The sequence below is a fragment of the Capricornis sumatraensis genome, chromosome 21 (genome assembly GCF_032405125.1).
Source record: "Capricornis sumatraensis isolate serow.1 chromosome 21, serow.2, whole genome shotgun sequence".
Classification (NCBI taxonomy): domain Eukaryota; kingdom Metazoa; phylum Chordata; class Mammalia; order Artiodactyla; family Bovidae; genus Capricornis; species Capricornis sumatraensis.
In genome coordinates this window covers 43,675,055-43,691,717 of record NC_091089.1, presented here as the reverse complement: position 1 = coordinate 43,691,717, position 16,663 = coordinate 43,675,055, and the positions used below count along the sequence as shown (strand labels likewise).

The 16,663-nt window shown below is 43.0% G+C and overlaps 1 protein-coding gene across 3 annotated transcripts in view; it reads right to left on the bottom strand.

Moving 5' to 3' along the window:
• The window catches only part of PTPRM (protein tyrosine phosphatase receptor type M), a 655,853-nt gene that overhangs the window by 76,902 nt on the left and 562,288 nt on the right, over positions 1-16,663 (bottom strand). For all 3 annotated transcript variants that reach the window (XM_068993577.1, XM_068993579.1, XM_068993578.1), the window contains one exon: positions 6,745-6,832. In XM_068993577.1, coding sequence (XP_068849678.1) covers positions 6,745-6,832 — 88 coding nt within the window. The remainder of the gene's footprint in view (positions 1-6,744; positions 6,833-16,663) is intronic.

Here is a 16,663-nt window from a genome sequence, read left to right as displayed (position 1 = left end):
CATGTCTCCTAAGAGTCTGTTTTTATGAAATAATCTAATGCACTTGGATGTGTGTATAGGAGCATCGTGAGCAACCAGAGAGATGGGACATCTGCTGGGTGGCAAAATTGGGAGGGATGTTTCTTCTTCCATTTATGATTTTACGCACCACTTCAACTGTCTACATAGTTTGCACTGTCTTAGGAATCAGAAAGAAAACAAGAAAAATCTATTTTTATTGCTCAAAATAAAGCCAGCAACTTCAAGCCATAGAAAAAAGAGATTTGAAGGAAAGAGAAATAAAATGTTAGCAGAATTTGAATGTGCTGGGTGAGGTGTTGGACAATTTCCCCCTCTTTACTGCACACATTTTCTTGACTGTGTACGAATTGTTTTTTTAATTGGAAAAAGAAACCTATTTAGCCATGGATGAATGGAATATGATCAAACTCCAACTAATGTTTATATAATAGCCACAACTCAATGCTACCCCATCCAGAAGGGTGATAAGCTGCCATTTTGAGAAACTCGATCTGCATCAAAGGTCTGTGCCGTTCCTCTAAGTTCTTCCAAAAAAGCCTTTACTACATGAAATAGGGCAAAAAAAAATATTTTTGGTTAAGAGACAGGTACATTAAGACCTGGTCATAACAAACCATTGCTTACTGCTGAAAAATTATAATCTGCTTGTACTTTCCTGCATGTATGCCTGCATGAGTGTATCTATGTATGTGTGTATATACTTATGGCATGAGTATATATATGTGTGTATGTGTATACATTATGAGTGTGTATGTATTTAGGTGTGTGTATATACACATGTATTTATGTGTGTTTATATATGTATGTATGGGTGTGTGTGTGTGTATGTGCTCAGTCACATCCAACTCTTTAGAGCTCCATGGACTATAGCTTGCCAGCCTCCTCTGTCCATCGGATTCTCCAGGCAAGAATACTAGAATGGATTGCCATTTCCTCATTCAAGAGACCTTCCCAACCCAGGGATCGAACCTGCATCTCCTGCATTGGCAGGCGGATTCTTTACCACTGAGCCACCCGGGAAGCCCATGTATGTATGTACTTTTGTGTAAATAAGTCAGTCTTGTGTGTGTATCTGTGTGTACACATGTACACACACATATATACACACCATAGATATGTGTATATATGTGTGTTTATGTGTATATATATCTGTCTGTCTGTGTATGCATGTATTTGTGTGTGTGTGTATGACTGCCTTTGCACATCAGAGGCAGGGTAATTAGAGATTTAAAGCAGGTCCCTCAATCCCTAAACCATGTTATTTATGCCCTTTTTATCAAGTAATATTATGTTTAAAACACTTCTATGTAGCTTCAAATATTTTAACATTTTCATATTGAACACGATGGATTTGGGTCACAGCCTTGCAGCTGGAACCAGGAAGTGATTAGATGTTACTGCAGCAGCAGAGATGGCGTCTGTCACTACGATCTTTCATCTCTAACCAGTTCTCCCCTTCTGCTAAATATTGATGACATGTTTAAGGCAAATCGGAATCACAATGATCTAAGTAACATTTGCCCTCTGACAGGAGACTCAAAATTAATTTTAATTATTATTGATTGCTGCAAATAACAGCCTTGCTCTCCCTGTGGTTACATCCTGCCAAGGGTGGGTGCTGTACTGGTTTCAAGGTACAAGAGGCAGAGGGGCCGAGGTAACCGAGAGGAAGTGCTGGGCATCCTGCCATCCCTACCCCCTGCTCCAGCCTGGGGTCTTTGCCACTGCCCATTAGGGGGTGGGGGGCCCAGGTCTAGCCATGCAGGGTCTGAGTGAGAAGAAGGAGCTCTGAGCTGAGCGCTGGAGGCTCCGTGCTGAGCTTCACTCCAGCTGCGGGTTTTGTGTTGCTCACTTCTTAGTCTTGCCTTGTGCCTGACTTTCTTTAACTGAGACCCTCTGTCAGGGATGCCTACTCTTTTCAGGCTCCTGGCAGATCCCCTGACTCTAATTTTATTTTGCCTAATTTTCCTAGAATTTACCCTTTTCTTTTCTACACGGGTTTGGTGGGTACGTTTCTGTCTTACTCTCATCTGCTGGATTTTTGATGCTGGATGCTTTGCCAGTGAGTCTTACCCCTTTAAACTCACCTCCAACTCTCTCTCTCTCCTCCCTTTGCTTGCTTTTACACCTAACCTGGATCGCGACAGTAGTATGTCCCTCAGAAGTGACACAGAAACTGTTGGAGTCGCTACATTAGCAAGAATAAGCATCTGATTTAAGACCAAGTCCTGGAGATGTGCAGCCCTTTGCATGGGCCACAGAGACGGAGACGAGACTGCTGGTAAAGACCTGGGTGGGACAGACCAGGTCTCACTGTCCTCACTGTCCTCTTAGTCACCTCACAAAGCATGGGGACCCCGAGTCCAGATGAAAACTAGACCTCAGAAGGGCCCCTCTTCACGTGAGAGTCGAGGGTCCCCCACTGTCAGGGCTGCACCCCCTTCCCTCCCCCATCCACCTCAAGCAGCTGTGGGCAACTTCAAAGTAGCTTTGGGCTACTCCCCACCTTGGACATCCCCGTCCTCCTTGTACTAGACCCCTAGCCGGCACCGCGCATGCCCCGCCCCCCCCATGACACATGCTCCTTCGCACGTGCCAGTGCTTTCGTCTCAGCAGTTCTCACTATTAAAGGCCCTCCAGGCTGGGTCCAAGGCCCTGCACGCCCTCCATGCTTCCTCCACAGACAAGCTGACAAGCACCAGTCCTTTGCCTGAAGATTGGCTATTTTACATCTCTTTTGGGTTCCAGGCCTGTCCATATGGCTGCCTACTTGAATCCCATCTGAATATGTCAAAGGCAGGACAATATGTGTTTGGATTAAACTCACAAGCTTTCCATGCTACCCCTGAGCTCCAAGTCACTTTCCCTTCCAGGGTTACACATCTTGTAAATGGCCCGTACTTCCATCTATCTGTTCGCTCACCCATTCTCCATCCACCCAAGTCAGGAATACAGGAGCTGCTTCTGAGTCCATGCCTTCCTTGAAGCTATCTATTTCTTCTATCATCTCATGTCGTATCATATCATATCCTCATCCTACCATTTATCTACACATCCATCCATTATTCTATCATCTATTCAGTAGAAGTATAGTTGATTTACAATATTATATTACTTTCAGGTATATAAAATAGAGATAGTGAATCAATAATTTTTATAGCTTATACTCCATTGAAGCTTACTATCAAATATTGGCTGTATTCCTTGTGCTGTATGTGACACCCTTGTAGTTTATTTATTTTATACTTAGTAGTTGATACCTCCCAATTCTCTACCCTGTCCTGCACCTCCCTCCTTCCTCACCTGCACCCCACAGGTTGTTCTGTGTATCTGCGAGTCTGCTGCTGTTTTGTTATATTCATTTGTTTTATTTTTTAGATTCTACACATAAGTGAAAATATACTGCATTTTCCTTTCTGACTTATTTCACTTAGCCAAATACCCTCTAGGTCCATCCAAGTGGCTGCAAATGGCAGAGTTTCATTCTTTTCTTCTGACTTGCATCTTATTTTCTCAATTGTAATTGTTAGTTACAATTAAGAACTGCTGAGATGTGTTATCATAAAAATAAAAAAATTTTAAATTTGACTCTTTGTGAATTCTCCAGGCCAGAATACTGGAGTGGGTAGCCTTTCCCTTCTCCAGGGGATCTTCCCAACCTAGGGATCAAACCCAGGTCTCCCACATTGCAGGTGGTAGATTCTTTACCAGCTGAGCCACAAGGGAAACCCAAGAATACTGGAGTGGGTAACTTATCCCTTCTCTAGCAGATCTTCCCAACCCAGGAACTGAACCAGGGTCTCCTGCACTTCAGGCATATTCTTTACCAACTGAGCTAGCAGGGAAACCCGATTTAAAAATTAAAAAAGATAAAAAATAAAATAAAAATTAAAGAAGAGTGGAATGAAAAAAAGAACTGCTGAGAGTATTAGGAGGGCTCTGCTTGTGTGTCTGTATGCATGTGTCTGTGTGTGTCAATGGTGGAGGGAGTATTCGTTTATACTTGGAAGGGCTAGCTCAGCAAAAGTGTTGAGTAAATAAGGGAAAAGTTCAACTTACTTAAGAACAACAGCCAATAAACAGTTTTTAAGCACCATTAAAACCATTTTATATGCAAACACTGTTGCAAAACAATGAATGTGATCATTAAAGCACTTTTATGTTCTCTGAAAAGCAATAACAAGAATCTCCAGGACCTGTTCCCTGAATCCCCCAATTCCTCATCCTAGTTAGTGCGCTATTCCCAAAGCCTGGGCTTCCTGGAGCAGGCTTCCCAGCCAGGGAAACCGAGTTTCCTACAATCACAGGATTTCTTGGGGTGAAAGGGAGATGTAATACTCTTCTCTATGCCTTGAAAGAAACAACCAGTATGAGCACATACATTAGGGTGATTTAGGGAAATATTTTTATTCTTCAAGTTCTTCTACAACACTAACAATATCAAAGATTCATTTTTGCTATAATTAAAAACACGTGTGTTAGTTGCTCAATCATGTCTGACTCTTTGCGACCCCATGGACTGTAGCCCAGCAGGCTCCTCTATCCATGGGATTCTCCAGGCAAGAATACTGGAGTGGGTTGCCATTCCCTTCTCCAGGGGATCTTCTGAACTCAGGGATCGAACCCGGGTCTCCAGCATTGCAGACGGATTCTTTACCACCCCCCAGTGAGACAGTGCTCAGATGTGAGTTCCAGCACCAGACTGGACAAAGTGGGGGGCACCAGGGCAGTTCTGGTATTTAAGCCAGGAGTGGTGGTATTTCTGCAACCCATACACAGTGTCAGACTCCTGCTATGTAGCTGGGGTGGATGAACAGTAGCATCTAAAAATCAGCAAACCCTATTTTGGGAGCCCTAATAATCTTTTGGTGGTCTAAGATGGTTAATGTCTCAGAATGTGCCAGTGTAGATGCTTACAGACAATTATATAAACAACCAGACAGTTCTAGAGGGATTCGTTTAGAAAGCAACGAAAAACTGGAGGAAAAGGCAACCATTTGTAACTATAAGGAAACAGCAACCCACTCCAGTATTCTTGCCCAGGAAATCCCATGGACAGAGGAGCCTGGTGGGCTACAGTCCAAGGGGTCACAAAAGAGTTGGAGATGACTTAGTGACTGAACAAGAACAAGAAGGAGGATGAACTTGTAGGACATTATTATGCTGAGTGAAATAAACCAGACGCAGAAAGAAAACCCCAGCATGATCTCATCTGTATATGGAATCTAAAAAATGTCGAATCTATAGAAACAGAGAGTAGAAGGGTCATTACCAGGAGCTTGAGAGGTGGGGGAATGGCTCTGATGGGGGTTGCTGGTCAAAGGGGACAGAGTGACAGCCACATAGGATGACTAAATCTAGACAGGAAATGTACAGCATGATGATGAGGGTTACTAACACTGTGCTGAATCCAGAAATTTGTCATGAGAGTAGATTTCAGGCGCTTTCATCACACATGAAACATGACAACTGTGCAAGGAGACGATACCGTACTTCACTAGCTTGACTACAGTCAGCATTTTGCTATTCAGTGACGTGTCAGGCATCATAGTGTGGCCTTCCCTGGTGGCTCAGTGGTAAAGAATCCACCTGCAAGGTAGGACCCGCAAGAGACGCAAGTTTGATCCCTGGGTCTGGAAGATCCCCTGGAGAAGTGAATGGCAACCCACTCCAGGATTCTTGCCTGGAGAATTCCATGGATAGAAGAACCTGGTGGGCTACCATCCATGCGATTGAAAAGAGTTGGACATGGCTTAGCACATTCACAGCAGCAGTAGACGCTGCTACAGGATCTCAGCTGTCCCACCAAGAAACGTTAACTCAGGCAGGTGAAATCTAACCGCATTTACACAAACAAGCAAGCTAATACATGGCTCCCTGGGACTACCTGAACCTTTCAAATTTGTTCTCTTATAAGTAATAAGGCTGGATGGGCTAGGTGCTCTGTATTTCACACTGTTATCGTTTGTTCTTTAACATATCTTTAGAAATAGCATTAATTCTGTGAGTACCCTGTCGGTACTCGTGTGGCTTTGAGCAGTGCAATGCAAGGATGGATGGCTTCAGCCCTGGAAGAGGGAAGCTCATCAATCTACCAGGCCTCTCCACATCGTTACGGAACATTAATGAGGCTGGGCTCGATTTAAGAACCGACTGAGACATTATGGATTGGTGGCATTCCGCTTCATGGGAACTGGGAATTTCTGAGTTATCATCTCAGCTCCGTTGCTAATGAGTGTTGTGATATGGGAACGATCATTTAACTTCTGCATTTCAGTTTCCTGTCCTCAAAATGGGGCTGTTACTGACCTCCTTACCCCAAGTGTCCCAGGATTAATGAGCTCGTGTCTGCTGAGAGTCCCAAGATCCTGGCATCGAGGCATGCTTCAAGTTATTTCTATTCCTTCCCAAGAAACAGCTGGGAATCATCAGATCTGTTTTGTTTACTCCTTCCAGAATGCATTTTCTTAGCATTTGCACATTACCTAGGTTACCCAAACCTTATATCTAAAAGTAAAACCAGTGCCACAGCAAGACACATGGACGTAGCGGGGGTATTTAGGTAGCTTTTCTTTTCCTTAAGGAAAAGCATCACACCAGCTTTTCCGGTGAGATGAAGGCAGTAATTGCACTGCAAATTCTCGCCGCATGAGGCCGGTGGTCAATCTTAGCAGATGTGAAAAGAAAGTTACATCACAGCGCAATGATGCTGTCAACACTTACAGGCAATAATATTCCCATATCTGTTCTTCATTCTGTTTTCATCTTTCTTAGCAGAGTCCCATGGTGCAGACTGCCCTTCAAAGAAGCTCTGGAAGAAAGAGAAAAGTGACATGACGAATTACAATTCGGTGCAGTAAACAAACACAGGGATTTTAACGACGGAGGGTGTTGTTAAAAAATGTACGAGGGTCAAGGAAGGAAAAGAATGTTCACAGGAAAGAGATAATGGATTATTAAACTACTTTATATATTAAATATTTAATTTAGTTTTTTTGTTTTCTTTTAGTTAAAATGTTACAAATATGGATGGGGACTGAAGAATAAGCCCCAATTCATCTGTATGATGTATTAAAAATGGCTGGGTATTTATCTCTGTTCTTTCAACTTCTTAATTATGTCATCATCCTTCAGTGTTCTCCTATGAGATATAAAGATATCGTTTTTCTTCCCAATTGCAAACTGAAAGATTTACTTTTGGTTAAAATTGAAAGTAGGTAAGCTAAGACTTCACAACTTCAAGCTTAAAATCCTCTAAGAACTTCTGCTAGAGTTTCCCTTCATTTTCAATGGAGCTTAGATGTCCATTTATTTAAGGATTTGGCATTATTAAGCCCAGGGTCTTTAATCTTTCAGTTGGTAGTCAGATATACGTTTTTCCATTCAAGTTATAACGAAAATGTCCTCTGCTATCAGCTGACATGTGAAAAAAAAATCTGGGATTTTAGTTTCCACTTTAGTCCACATTCTGTTTCGCCTTCCCGTGGTCAACGCTGCGAGGAAGAGCTGGGAAGAAGGACGGCAGCAAGCAGCATCTGGTGACCCGGATCTGTTGTTTCTCCTGCACCTACTTTTACATTTCTGGCAGCAACTGGGAAAGAAGAGACGAGCAGGAGGAAGACATGCAGGCAAAGCAGGTGCCTGAAAGCATCGTCCTGACACATCCTGGGGCCAGAGAACGTGCTGCCAGGAACGCACATCCTCAAACACACCCCAGGGCAGCTTCCCAACTTCCCTCTTTAGAACAGAAAGCTCCTTTCTGCTCCCTTAATCTCTACCCCTACAGAGCACTTGGCCATCTTGGCTATTTACACCAGTAGCCACTATTAAGTGATCAGTCTGGGGTTCAACAGAAACAATTTATGATCCCTTTTCACGGGTCCAGTTGTGCCTGATCCGTTGAACTGCTCCTTAGTACGACTGGGGTGGGGATGCATCTGCTCACAGACCTCATGGGAAGCAGTTTTTAGTGACGGCTGATTTACAATATGGTGTTTAATTTCTGCAGTAAAATTAACTGCAAGGTGACTAGTTATATACATTCTTTTATGTTTTTTCCCATTATGGTTTATCTCAGAATATTGAATCTATTAATAGTTCCCTGTGTTACATGGTACGACCTTGTTTATTCATCCTGTACACAACAGTTTGCATCTGCTAACTCCGAACTCCCTGTTCATCCCTCCCCAATCCCAATCCACTTAGTATAATCCCTAGTTGCATTTGCCTTGCTACAGATGACATTATTTTGTTCTTTTTTAATGACTGAGTAGTATTCCATCATACACACACACACACACACACACACACACACACACATTTTCTTTATCCATTCATCTGTTGATGGACATGTAGGCTGTTTCAATGTCTTGGCTACTATAAATAGTGCTGCTATGAACATAGGGGGTGCATGTATCTTTTTGAATTATAGTAGTTTTGTCTAGGTATATGCCCAGGTATATGCTGGTTAATATTGTAGTTCTATTTTTAGTTTTCTGAGGAACCTCCATACTGTTTTCCAAAGCAGTTGCACCAACTTACATTTGCATCAATATTAAATTGCCCATCTAAAATAAGGTATCTTAGTCTTAGTCATTGTGGACACCTCGTTATCTTAATAGTTTTTACACTGTATTTTATCATTTCGAAAAAATCATGGAGGCAGACCAGGATTAGATGAACTACGCACTAAGAGCTGCATTAACAGATTCAGAGATTCAGGAAGAGAAGGGGTGGCACAGGATGAGATGACTGGATGGCATCACTGACTCAATGCACAGAACTCTGAGCAAACTCTGGGAAATGGTGAAGGACAGGGATGCCTGGAGTGCTGCAGTCCATGGGGTGGAAAAGAGGCGGACACGACTTATCAGCTGAATAACAGCAACAGATTCCCAATGTACACTGCTACTGAAGGGTAAGATGCCATGCAATGCAGGGCAAAAACAAGCAAAAAACATTTTAAGGGTTATTAATAAATTAAATCAATAATGATACAGTAAAACCACTAGTTAATTCCATCTAGAACAAGACCATTATAGGATAAAGGATTTATTCAGACATGTAACTTCTATTCCTCCATAAAATATGCATTTAAAATAGCTTCAGGGATTTAAAAGTCATCCTCTTTTTCTGAATTGTGTCATTGTTATTCTATGAGTGACAGTTATTTTACCGTTGAGTAATGACTATTATTTGACTTCCCTTATGACATTTTAATTCTATTAATACTTTGAGTCTGTCGCAATGTAATTACCAATTTCATTCCCCTCTGCCTTCTCCACACATGTGAAACTTTCCAGACTTTGTCTTTTTCATGGGAAGAGGAAGAAGGGACCTGATTCTGGGAAAGACCTGGGTATCTTCCAGTAGATCCCTGGGTACTAGTTAACTCACCAGAGGACAAGAGACAGATAGGAGGGGGGCAACTACGGTGCAGGGAGGGGGCACTGGCTCCATGAGTACAAGGAGATGGTCTTGGGCCATGGGAGGCAATGCCACCTTGAGTCACTAGTGCCAGCTCCTTCCCACTCTTGACAGACAGATGTTCTCCTGTGGAGATGGTGCTCACATCACAGTTGTGTTTCTTTAGCATTTGTGGCGATCACAGGAGTTCCAATAGCCCTTGCTTTTAAAAAAAGTTATTTAAAACATTTTCTTTTATATTGGAGTATAGTGGTGTGCTATAGTCCATGGGTTCACAAAGAGTCAGATACGACTGGGCAACTCGATAACAGCAACAGCATAGCTGATTTAGCAATACTGTGTTGGTTTCAGGTGTACAGCAAAGTGATTCAGTCATACATACACATATGTCTGTTCTTTTAAAAATTCTTTCCCTCCTTTTCCCGTTTATCAGAACATTGAGCAGAGTTCCCTGTGCTATACGGTTGGTCCTTGTGGATTATCTATTTCAAATGTAGCAGTGTGTACATGTCAATCCCAAACTCCTAATCTCTACCCCACCCCCTTCACCCCTGGTAACCATAAATTCTCATTCTCTAAGTCTGTGAATCTAAAAAAGTTATCTTAATTTGGCTGTTTTCGTGTACCTGGTGAGCAGGAAACGTAAAAGCAATGAGATGATAACCAATCTCCCTGCACTTGAGCTCTGCATGTTTTTATGAGGGTGGGGCCCGTGCTCTCCATCTCCCAGCACTGACCACGCGGGCGGGGGTATTGATAGGTGAGCAGGATGAAGAGTCCATTGCCTTGACTAATCTTCATGAGAGCGGCAGCCACGGAGGACTGCTACGTTGAGGATAGGAGAAACAGGGAGACTTTACCACAGACCAGCTCATCACGGACCAGCCCGGGCCAGACCTCAGTGCTTCCTGACTCTAAATCCCTGGCTCTTCCGGGCACCCCTCCCGACAAGGACTTTGGAGGGGACAGCAGTTAAATCCACACATGGCCGAGGACTGCTTTCCAATCTAGGTTATATCTCCTTGTCTCTAAATCAAGGTTTACAACAAGAGAATATTAGAGATGTCGGATTGCTTCCCCAAAACAGGAAATTTTAACTCCGGGTATAATGTGATTGTCACAGGGAAGGGACAGCAGGAGTGAGACAGCAGAAGTGAGAGTTCTTGCCATGAACCTCCCAGCTTCCTATCCAGGAATAATATGAATAAGTTTAAGTGGCAAGATGTATTTTCTTTAAACAAAGCAAAACAAAAAGCTGCTTCAAGGAAACGATCAGATGGCTGGTGCCACCCATGGTCTTCTAACTCATGGATTTGCTGACCGGGTCTAGCTGCTACTGCTGCTGCTAAGTCACTTCAGTTGTGTCCGACTCTGTGCGACCCATAGACAGCAGCCCACCAGGCTCTCCCGTCCCTGGGATTCTCCAGGCAAGAACACTGGAGTGGGGTACCATTGGCTTCTCCGCTGGGTCTAGCATATTCTGGCGCAGTTTTGCTTCCAATTACACAGCCAATCTCCCCCGGAATTCACTCATGATGAAAACCATGTGTTCTTGTCTTTGGCTTGTAACATCAGTAATATATCTAATGCGGAAGTCAGAGAGGAAAAAAAGACTTTCTAGATTGATAACTTGGCTTTGTTTCTTTTTGTTATGGAGATTATCATTGTAAAAATTTCTAAGATGGACCCAGTTGTAAATGTCACGGCTTTCCATTAGCATACATTTTCAAAATAGTTGAGAAAATATTTACCTTAGACTGGATTCCCTCTTATTCCTGCAGTAGGATGAAAGACAACTGTTTAAATTTCTACTTAGAAAATAAAACTTTGTCTATAGCTCTAGAGCCACTTGGCATTCAGAGAAGCTGTGACCTGAAGATGGGTCTTTGACAGAGTAAGTCTCTGGCTGCCTTCCTGGCTTGGGAAGTCTAAGCAAAATAGTAACCAGGGCAGAAATGCAGGTCATCAGGGACATGGAACACAGTTTCCTGTCTGGCCCCCAGCGAGGCCCAGTACAGATCTGAGACTCCAGAGGCAGACGTGGCTCTTCTTCCAGGCTTTGTCTTCCTGAGGTACCGAGCCTTCTCTGACTACTTTGTGACATACCACCTTTTTTTTTTTTTGAAGACCATGAGTTGGACAGATAGCTGCTAATAAACCCACTAGTGAAATGCGCCCAAGGAAAATTAAGTAATTTTACTACACAATCATTCTACTGTGCCCTATTTCACAGCCCTTTTGGCTTCTAAATATCTTTTAATAAATGAAGCAAATCACCACACATTTTAGAAGATTTTCTGCTGGGTATTTTTCTTGAGGGTAAGAACAAAGGTTCTTTGGCTATCTCTTTTATCTGCAAGGAGGTCAAAAGTTGTATGTGTTCCAATAAAGCTACATCAATTGAATCACGGAATGCTTTCAGAAGAATCCTACTTGGAACCAGTCTTCCTGAGAAGGAAGAAATCACATTGTTTATGAGGCTCTAGAGAAGCGCTGCTCCTCTCACATTTACTGGAAGGAAAGCCAACTAGGTTTTGAATCCTGCAGTGGCTGAGAAAGAGAGAGCTTGGGTTCTTGAAGAAACATGAGGATTCTTGAGCACAGGAATTTTGGGGGCAATACTCAGCTTGCCCACCCTAAAGTTTACATTTAAGTACAACCTTCAAATCCTCCTTAATCTCTCCAGTCTTTGCTTGACTGAAGTTATGAGCAGGTTGTGGTTAAAATCCAATTTAACCAAAGCACAGGAGCATCTTTAAAACAGAGGCCCAGTGAGACACAGCGAAGGCAACGCGAGAACATCGTTAGCTGCTGATGAGGCCCTGTCCTCGGAGCAGCCGCATAAAGACCAGCTTGGGAGACACCTCGACAGTCCAGGTCCCAGGGTGCTTTTCACAGCAGGGCTTTTCAAATACAATATGCGCAGTTAGGTAATATTTAATGTTCAGGGCCTATTTTTAATATGCAGATACAATTCAATGCACCAACTATGGACTTTTTATTATTTAAAAAAACACTTTATGTTATTTTGGGGATTTAAGTTAATGGCCTTGCTATACCGTCTGTTAGAATTTTCATAAATAGACTTAGGCTCTGATTCTACTTAAAATGTAATTAAAGTGTTTCCTCTGACTACCTTAGCTCATATATACTGAGAAGAGGCAGCAAACCGGGGAACACTCTGAAGAGTAATAAGTCTCAGAAACAATAAAAATGAAAGCAGGCAAGCTCTAGTGAATACCAGTGACTCCACACGAAGATGCCACGCGGTCCCCGGGCACAGAGTGGAAGGACAGGGGACGTCTCTCACAGCCGTTTGTGTCTGAACAGCAAACACGTTTTTTGCAATTCAGTAACTTCCTCCCCACTTCTCATCCCACTGTCACTTTCCGCAGGATATAATGGTACATTTCAGTTGCCCACCTCAAGAGAACGTGACTCCAAGATGCTGCAGTCTGTTAAAAATGCCAGATACAAAAAAAAAGGAGGAAAAAACCCCCTATTGAACAGAAAAGCTGCCTGGAAGAATAGGATGCAGGTCAGGGTTGTACATAATGCCCAGTATGTTCTCAGGCAGTGTGGAATCGAGTTGTTTTTTTTTTTCTTTGAAGCTTCTGAAATCGAATTTTTCCTCCCTTTCTCATATGAACAAAACTGGGCACATAAAATGATTAAGATCACCACGCTCAGAGAAGGAAGATGCATTCACTGGTGTGTGCCACGTCTCTGAACTTCATTTGTTTTCTGTCCATACTACTTTTTGGGTTCTTCCAAGTGTTGTATTTTATTTGGTCCATATAAACTATTTATTGTTATTGCATTAAAGCAACTGAAGACGCAACCACAGTTGTGGACAGGCCGCAGAGTGCAGTGCTGATGGGAAGGTGGCCAGGGAGCTCGGGGCCAGAGATAGCAGTGACCACCAGTCACTGTCATCATCAATGTCCTGGACGGAGGCAGCCAAAGGGACTGTGTGAGGCTCAAGAGAGGTGAGGACTGGGAGGAACCAGAATCTTGACTCATGTGCTGCTGTTGTTCTTGTTCACTCACTAAGTCATGTCTGACTCTTTGCAACCCCATGGACTGCAGCATGCCAGGCTCCTCTGTCCTCCACTATCTCCTGGCATGCATGCATGCTTAGTTGTTCGGTTGTGTCTGACTCCCTGCCACCCCACGGACTGTAGCCTGTCAGGCTCCTCTGTCCATGGGATTCTCCAGGCAAGAATACTGGAATGGGTTGCCATCATCATCTCCTGGAGTTTGGTCAAATTCATGTCCACTGAGTTGGTGATGCTATCTACCCATCTCATCCTCTACTATCACCTTCTCCTGCCCTCAATCTTTCACAGCATCAGGGTCTTTCCAATAAGTCAGCTCTTTGTATCAGGTGGCCAAAGTATTGGAGTTTCAGCTTCAGCATCAGTCCCTCCAGTGAATACTCAGGCTTGATTTTCTTTAGGATTAACTGGTTTGATCTCCTTTCAGTCCAAGGGACTCTCAAGAATTTTCTCTGGCACCACGATTGGAAAGCATTGATTCTTCGGCACTCAGCCTTCTTTATGATCCAACTCTCATATCCATACATGATGTATGGAAAAACTATAGCTTTGACTATATGGACCTTTGTTGGCAAAGTGATGTCTCTGCTTTCTAATATGCTGTCTAGTTCATGTACAGTTATTTCTAAACAAACTGAAATCTAAATGTCAAAATTCTGATATCTTTTAAAAAGTTGCTAATTAATCTCAGGACTTCAAATGGCCATGTTTTCTTGAAATTTAATTCAACTCCATTTTTGAAGAATTTTTCTATCTTGCAAGATTCAGTGGGTGATGACCTTCTCAATGGTTGCTCTACAGCCTTTCTGCTCTCTAACATCTCTATTTCATGTGAAAACGGAATTGACGTTTGCAGCCTAAAAAAGTTATGTGATGTGTCAGTGCCCAGAAACACTACCCCTGACATTTGACTGAGTTTAAAAATATTTTTTATTCTGTTGGATATTGCTCTGAATGAGTGACTTTTTACAGCAATGTCATATATGAATAATATATGCTTATGGGATCTTTGAAGCTCTACCAGGTAGAGTCTTTTTATTTCTACTGTACCAAGAAGGGAATTTAGGATCAAAAGGTGTGAAGTGGCTTATCTGAGATCAGGCAGTGGAGAAGGTGAGACCGAGGGCTGTTGGCTCTGAACTCTGTCCCTCACCCTTGGCCACTGAGCTGGCCACATCGCACCATGTGTGTAGCTTTCTGAAGCCATCCGGCTGAGGGTCATAAGCCGTGAGGCATTTCTGTTTCCCACTTTTTGTGGAATAAGCTTGTTGGACAAGGGGATGAGGGAGCATGAAATGGCTGGACGGTATCACTGACTCAATGGACATGAGTTGAGCAAATTCCAGGAGACAGTGAAGGACAGGGAAGCTTGGCGTGCTGCAGCCCATGCGGTCACGATGAGTCAGACACGGCTCAGCAATGGAGCAAGCTTGTTGGATGACACACAACTCTGTTGCTGTCTGCACACTGGTTTTCTGGGCATGGGAAGCCAGGTCTACCCTGGAGGAACCTGCAATCTACCTGCCTTTCAGTCAGTGTGCCCAATTTCAAAACCCTCTTTCTTTCCACCTTGAGAATCACTTAAGTACTAAGTTCCTGCTAATGATATGACATATCCCTCAAGTGAACCGAAGCAGGAAAAAAATCTGAAAACCACTGATCAAGTGGGCAGAGAGGAAAAAATACTCTTCAGTTGAGTGATGGAGAAAAAGAGGTAAAAACAGTCACTTTGAAGCCTGGGTTGTTGCTAAACATTCCACAGGCATGGCCAATGTCCTTCAGAATTCTAGAGACTGAGGCACAGTAAGATGGCTTTAAAAAGGGGCTATTTTGTAAAAATGTATTATAGACTGAAATATGAGACTGGAAACTATAACACTCCCAGAAGAAAACTTAGGCAGAACTTTCTTTGACATAAATCGTAGCAACATTTATTTGGATCTTTCTCCTAAAGCAAAGGAAATAGAAACAAAAACAAATGGGACCTAATTAAACTTAAAAGCTTGTGCACAGCAAAGGAAACCATCAACAAAATGAAAGGACAACATACAGAATGGGAGAAAGTATTTGCAAATGATGTGACTGATAAGGGTTAATATGCAAATATATAAACAGCGCACATAACTCAGCATACAAAAAACAAACAACCTGATTAAAAAATGGGCAGAAAATCTGAATAGACATTTTTCCAAAGAAGACATACAGAAGGCCAACAGGCACATGAAAAGATGCTCAACATCGCTACTCATCAGATAAATGCAAATTAAAACTACAATGAGATATCGCCTCACACCTGTCAGAATGGGCCTTATCACAAAGAACAGAAATATCCCATCTTGGGCAGCCTTCTAAGGCCTGGACACCCCTGTAACACACACGTAAGTGAGATGGAGCAGGCCTCTATGGTCCTTCCCCACCGTGTCCTCCACCTGCATTTTATGTGTAGAAAAACTTTAGCCAAAGAATAAGTTTAATCAGAGAAGTGGGAAGATGCAGAAACAAAGGAAAGCAATTCAACAAGACTCGACAATAGTAGTTTAGTCACTAAGCAAAGGCAAAGACCTTTAGTTCCTTCTCAGGGTGATAGATAATATTCTCAGCCGTATCCTGTGAGCTGTCTGATAATGCTGAAACCCCACCAGGTGGAAGAAGTTAATCACGATGACCAGACTGTAACCATGACATAAGCTGCCACCTTCCTGAGAACTAGCCTCAGGAAATTGGAACAAACAGACCTTGGAACTGAATACTAACTGTACATAAAACAATCTAGATGATGTAGGTCAGACCTTTGATGACCAATTTCAAGATGACAGTCAGAGCTGACTGTGCTGTTTCTGCAAGGAGCCCTTCCCCCATCTGTAAAAGCTCTAGCCCACTGGTGGTCAACGGTGGGGAGTTGGTCTTTGGACAGGAGTCCATCTTCTCTCAGGTTGCTGGCTTCCGAAAGAAAGCCAAATTTTCTTTTCACCAACCTGGCCTCATTACTGGCTTTCAAGGAGAAAGCAGCCAGACCCCACTTTCAGCCACATGAGGATGTTGTCACCCACTGATGCTGCAGAGGCAGCTCAGAGTCTCAGGGAATCTCTGGTCCTGTGGCACTGGTCCCTGAAGGGGGCTCTCAAGGGCCATCACGAGGAGGCCATCCCTCAGCTTGA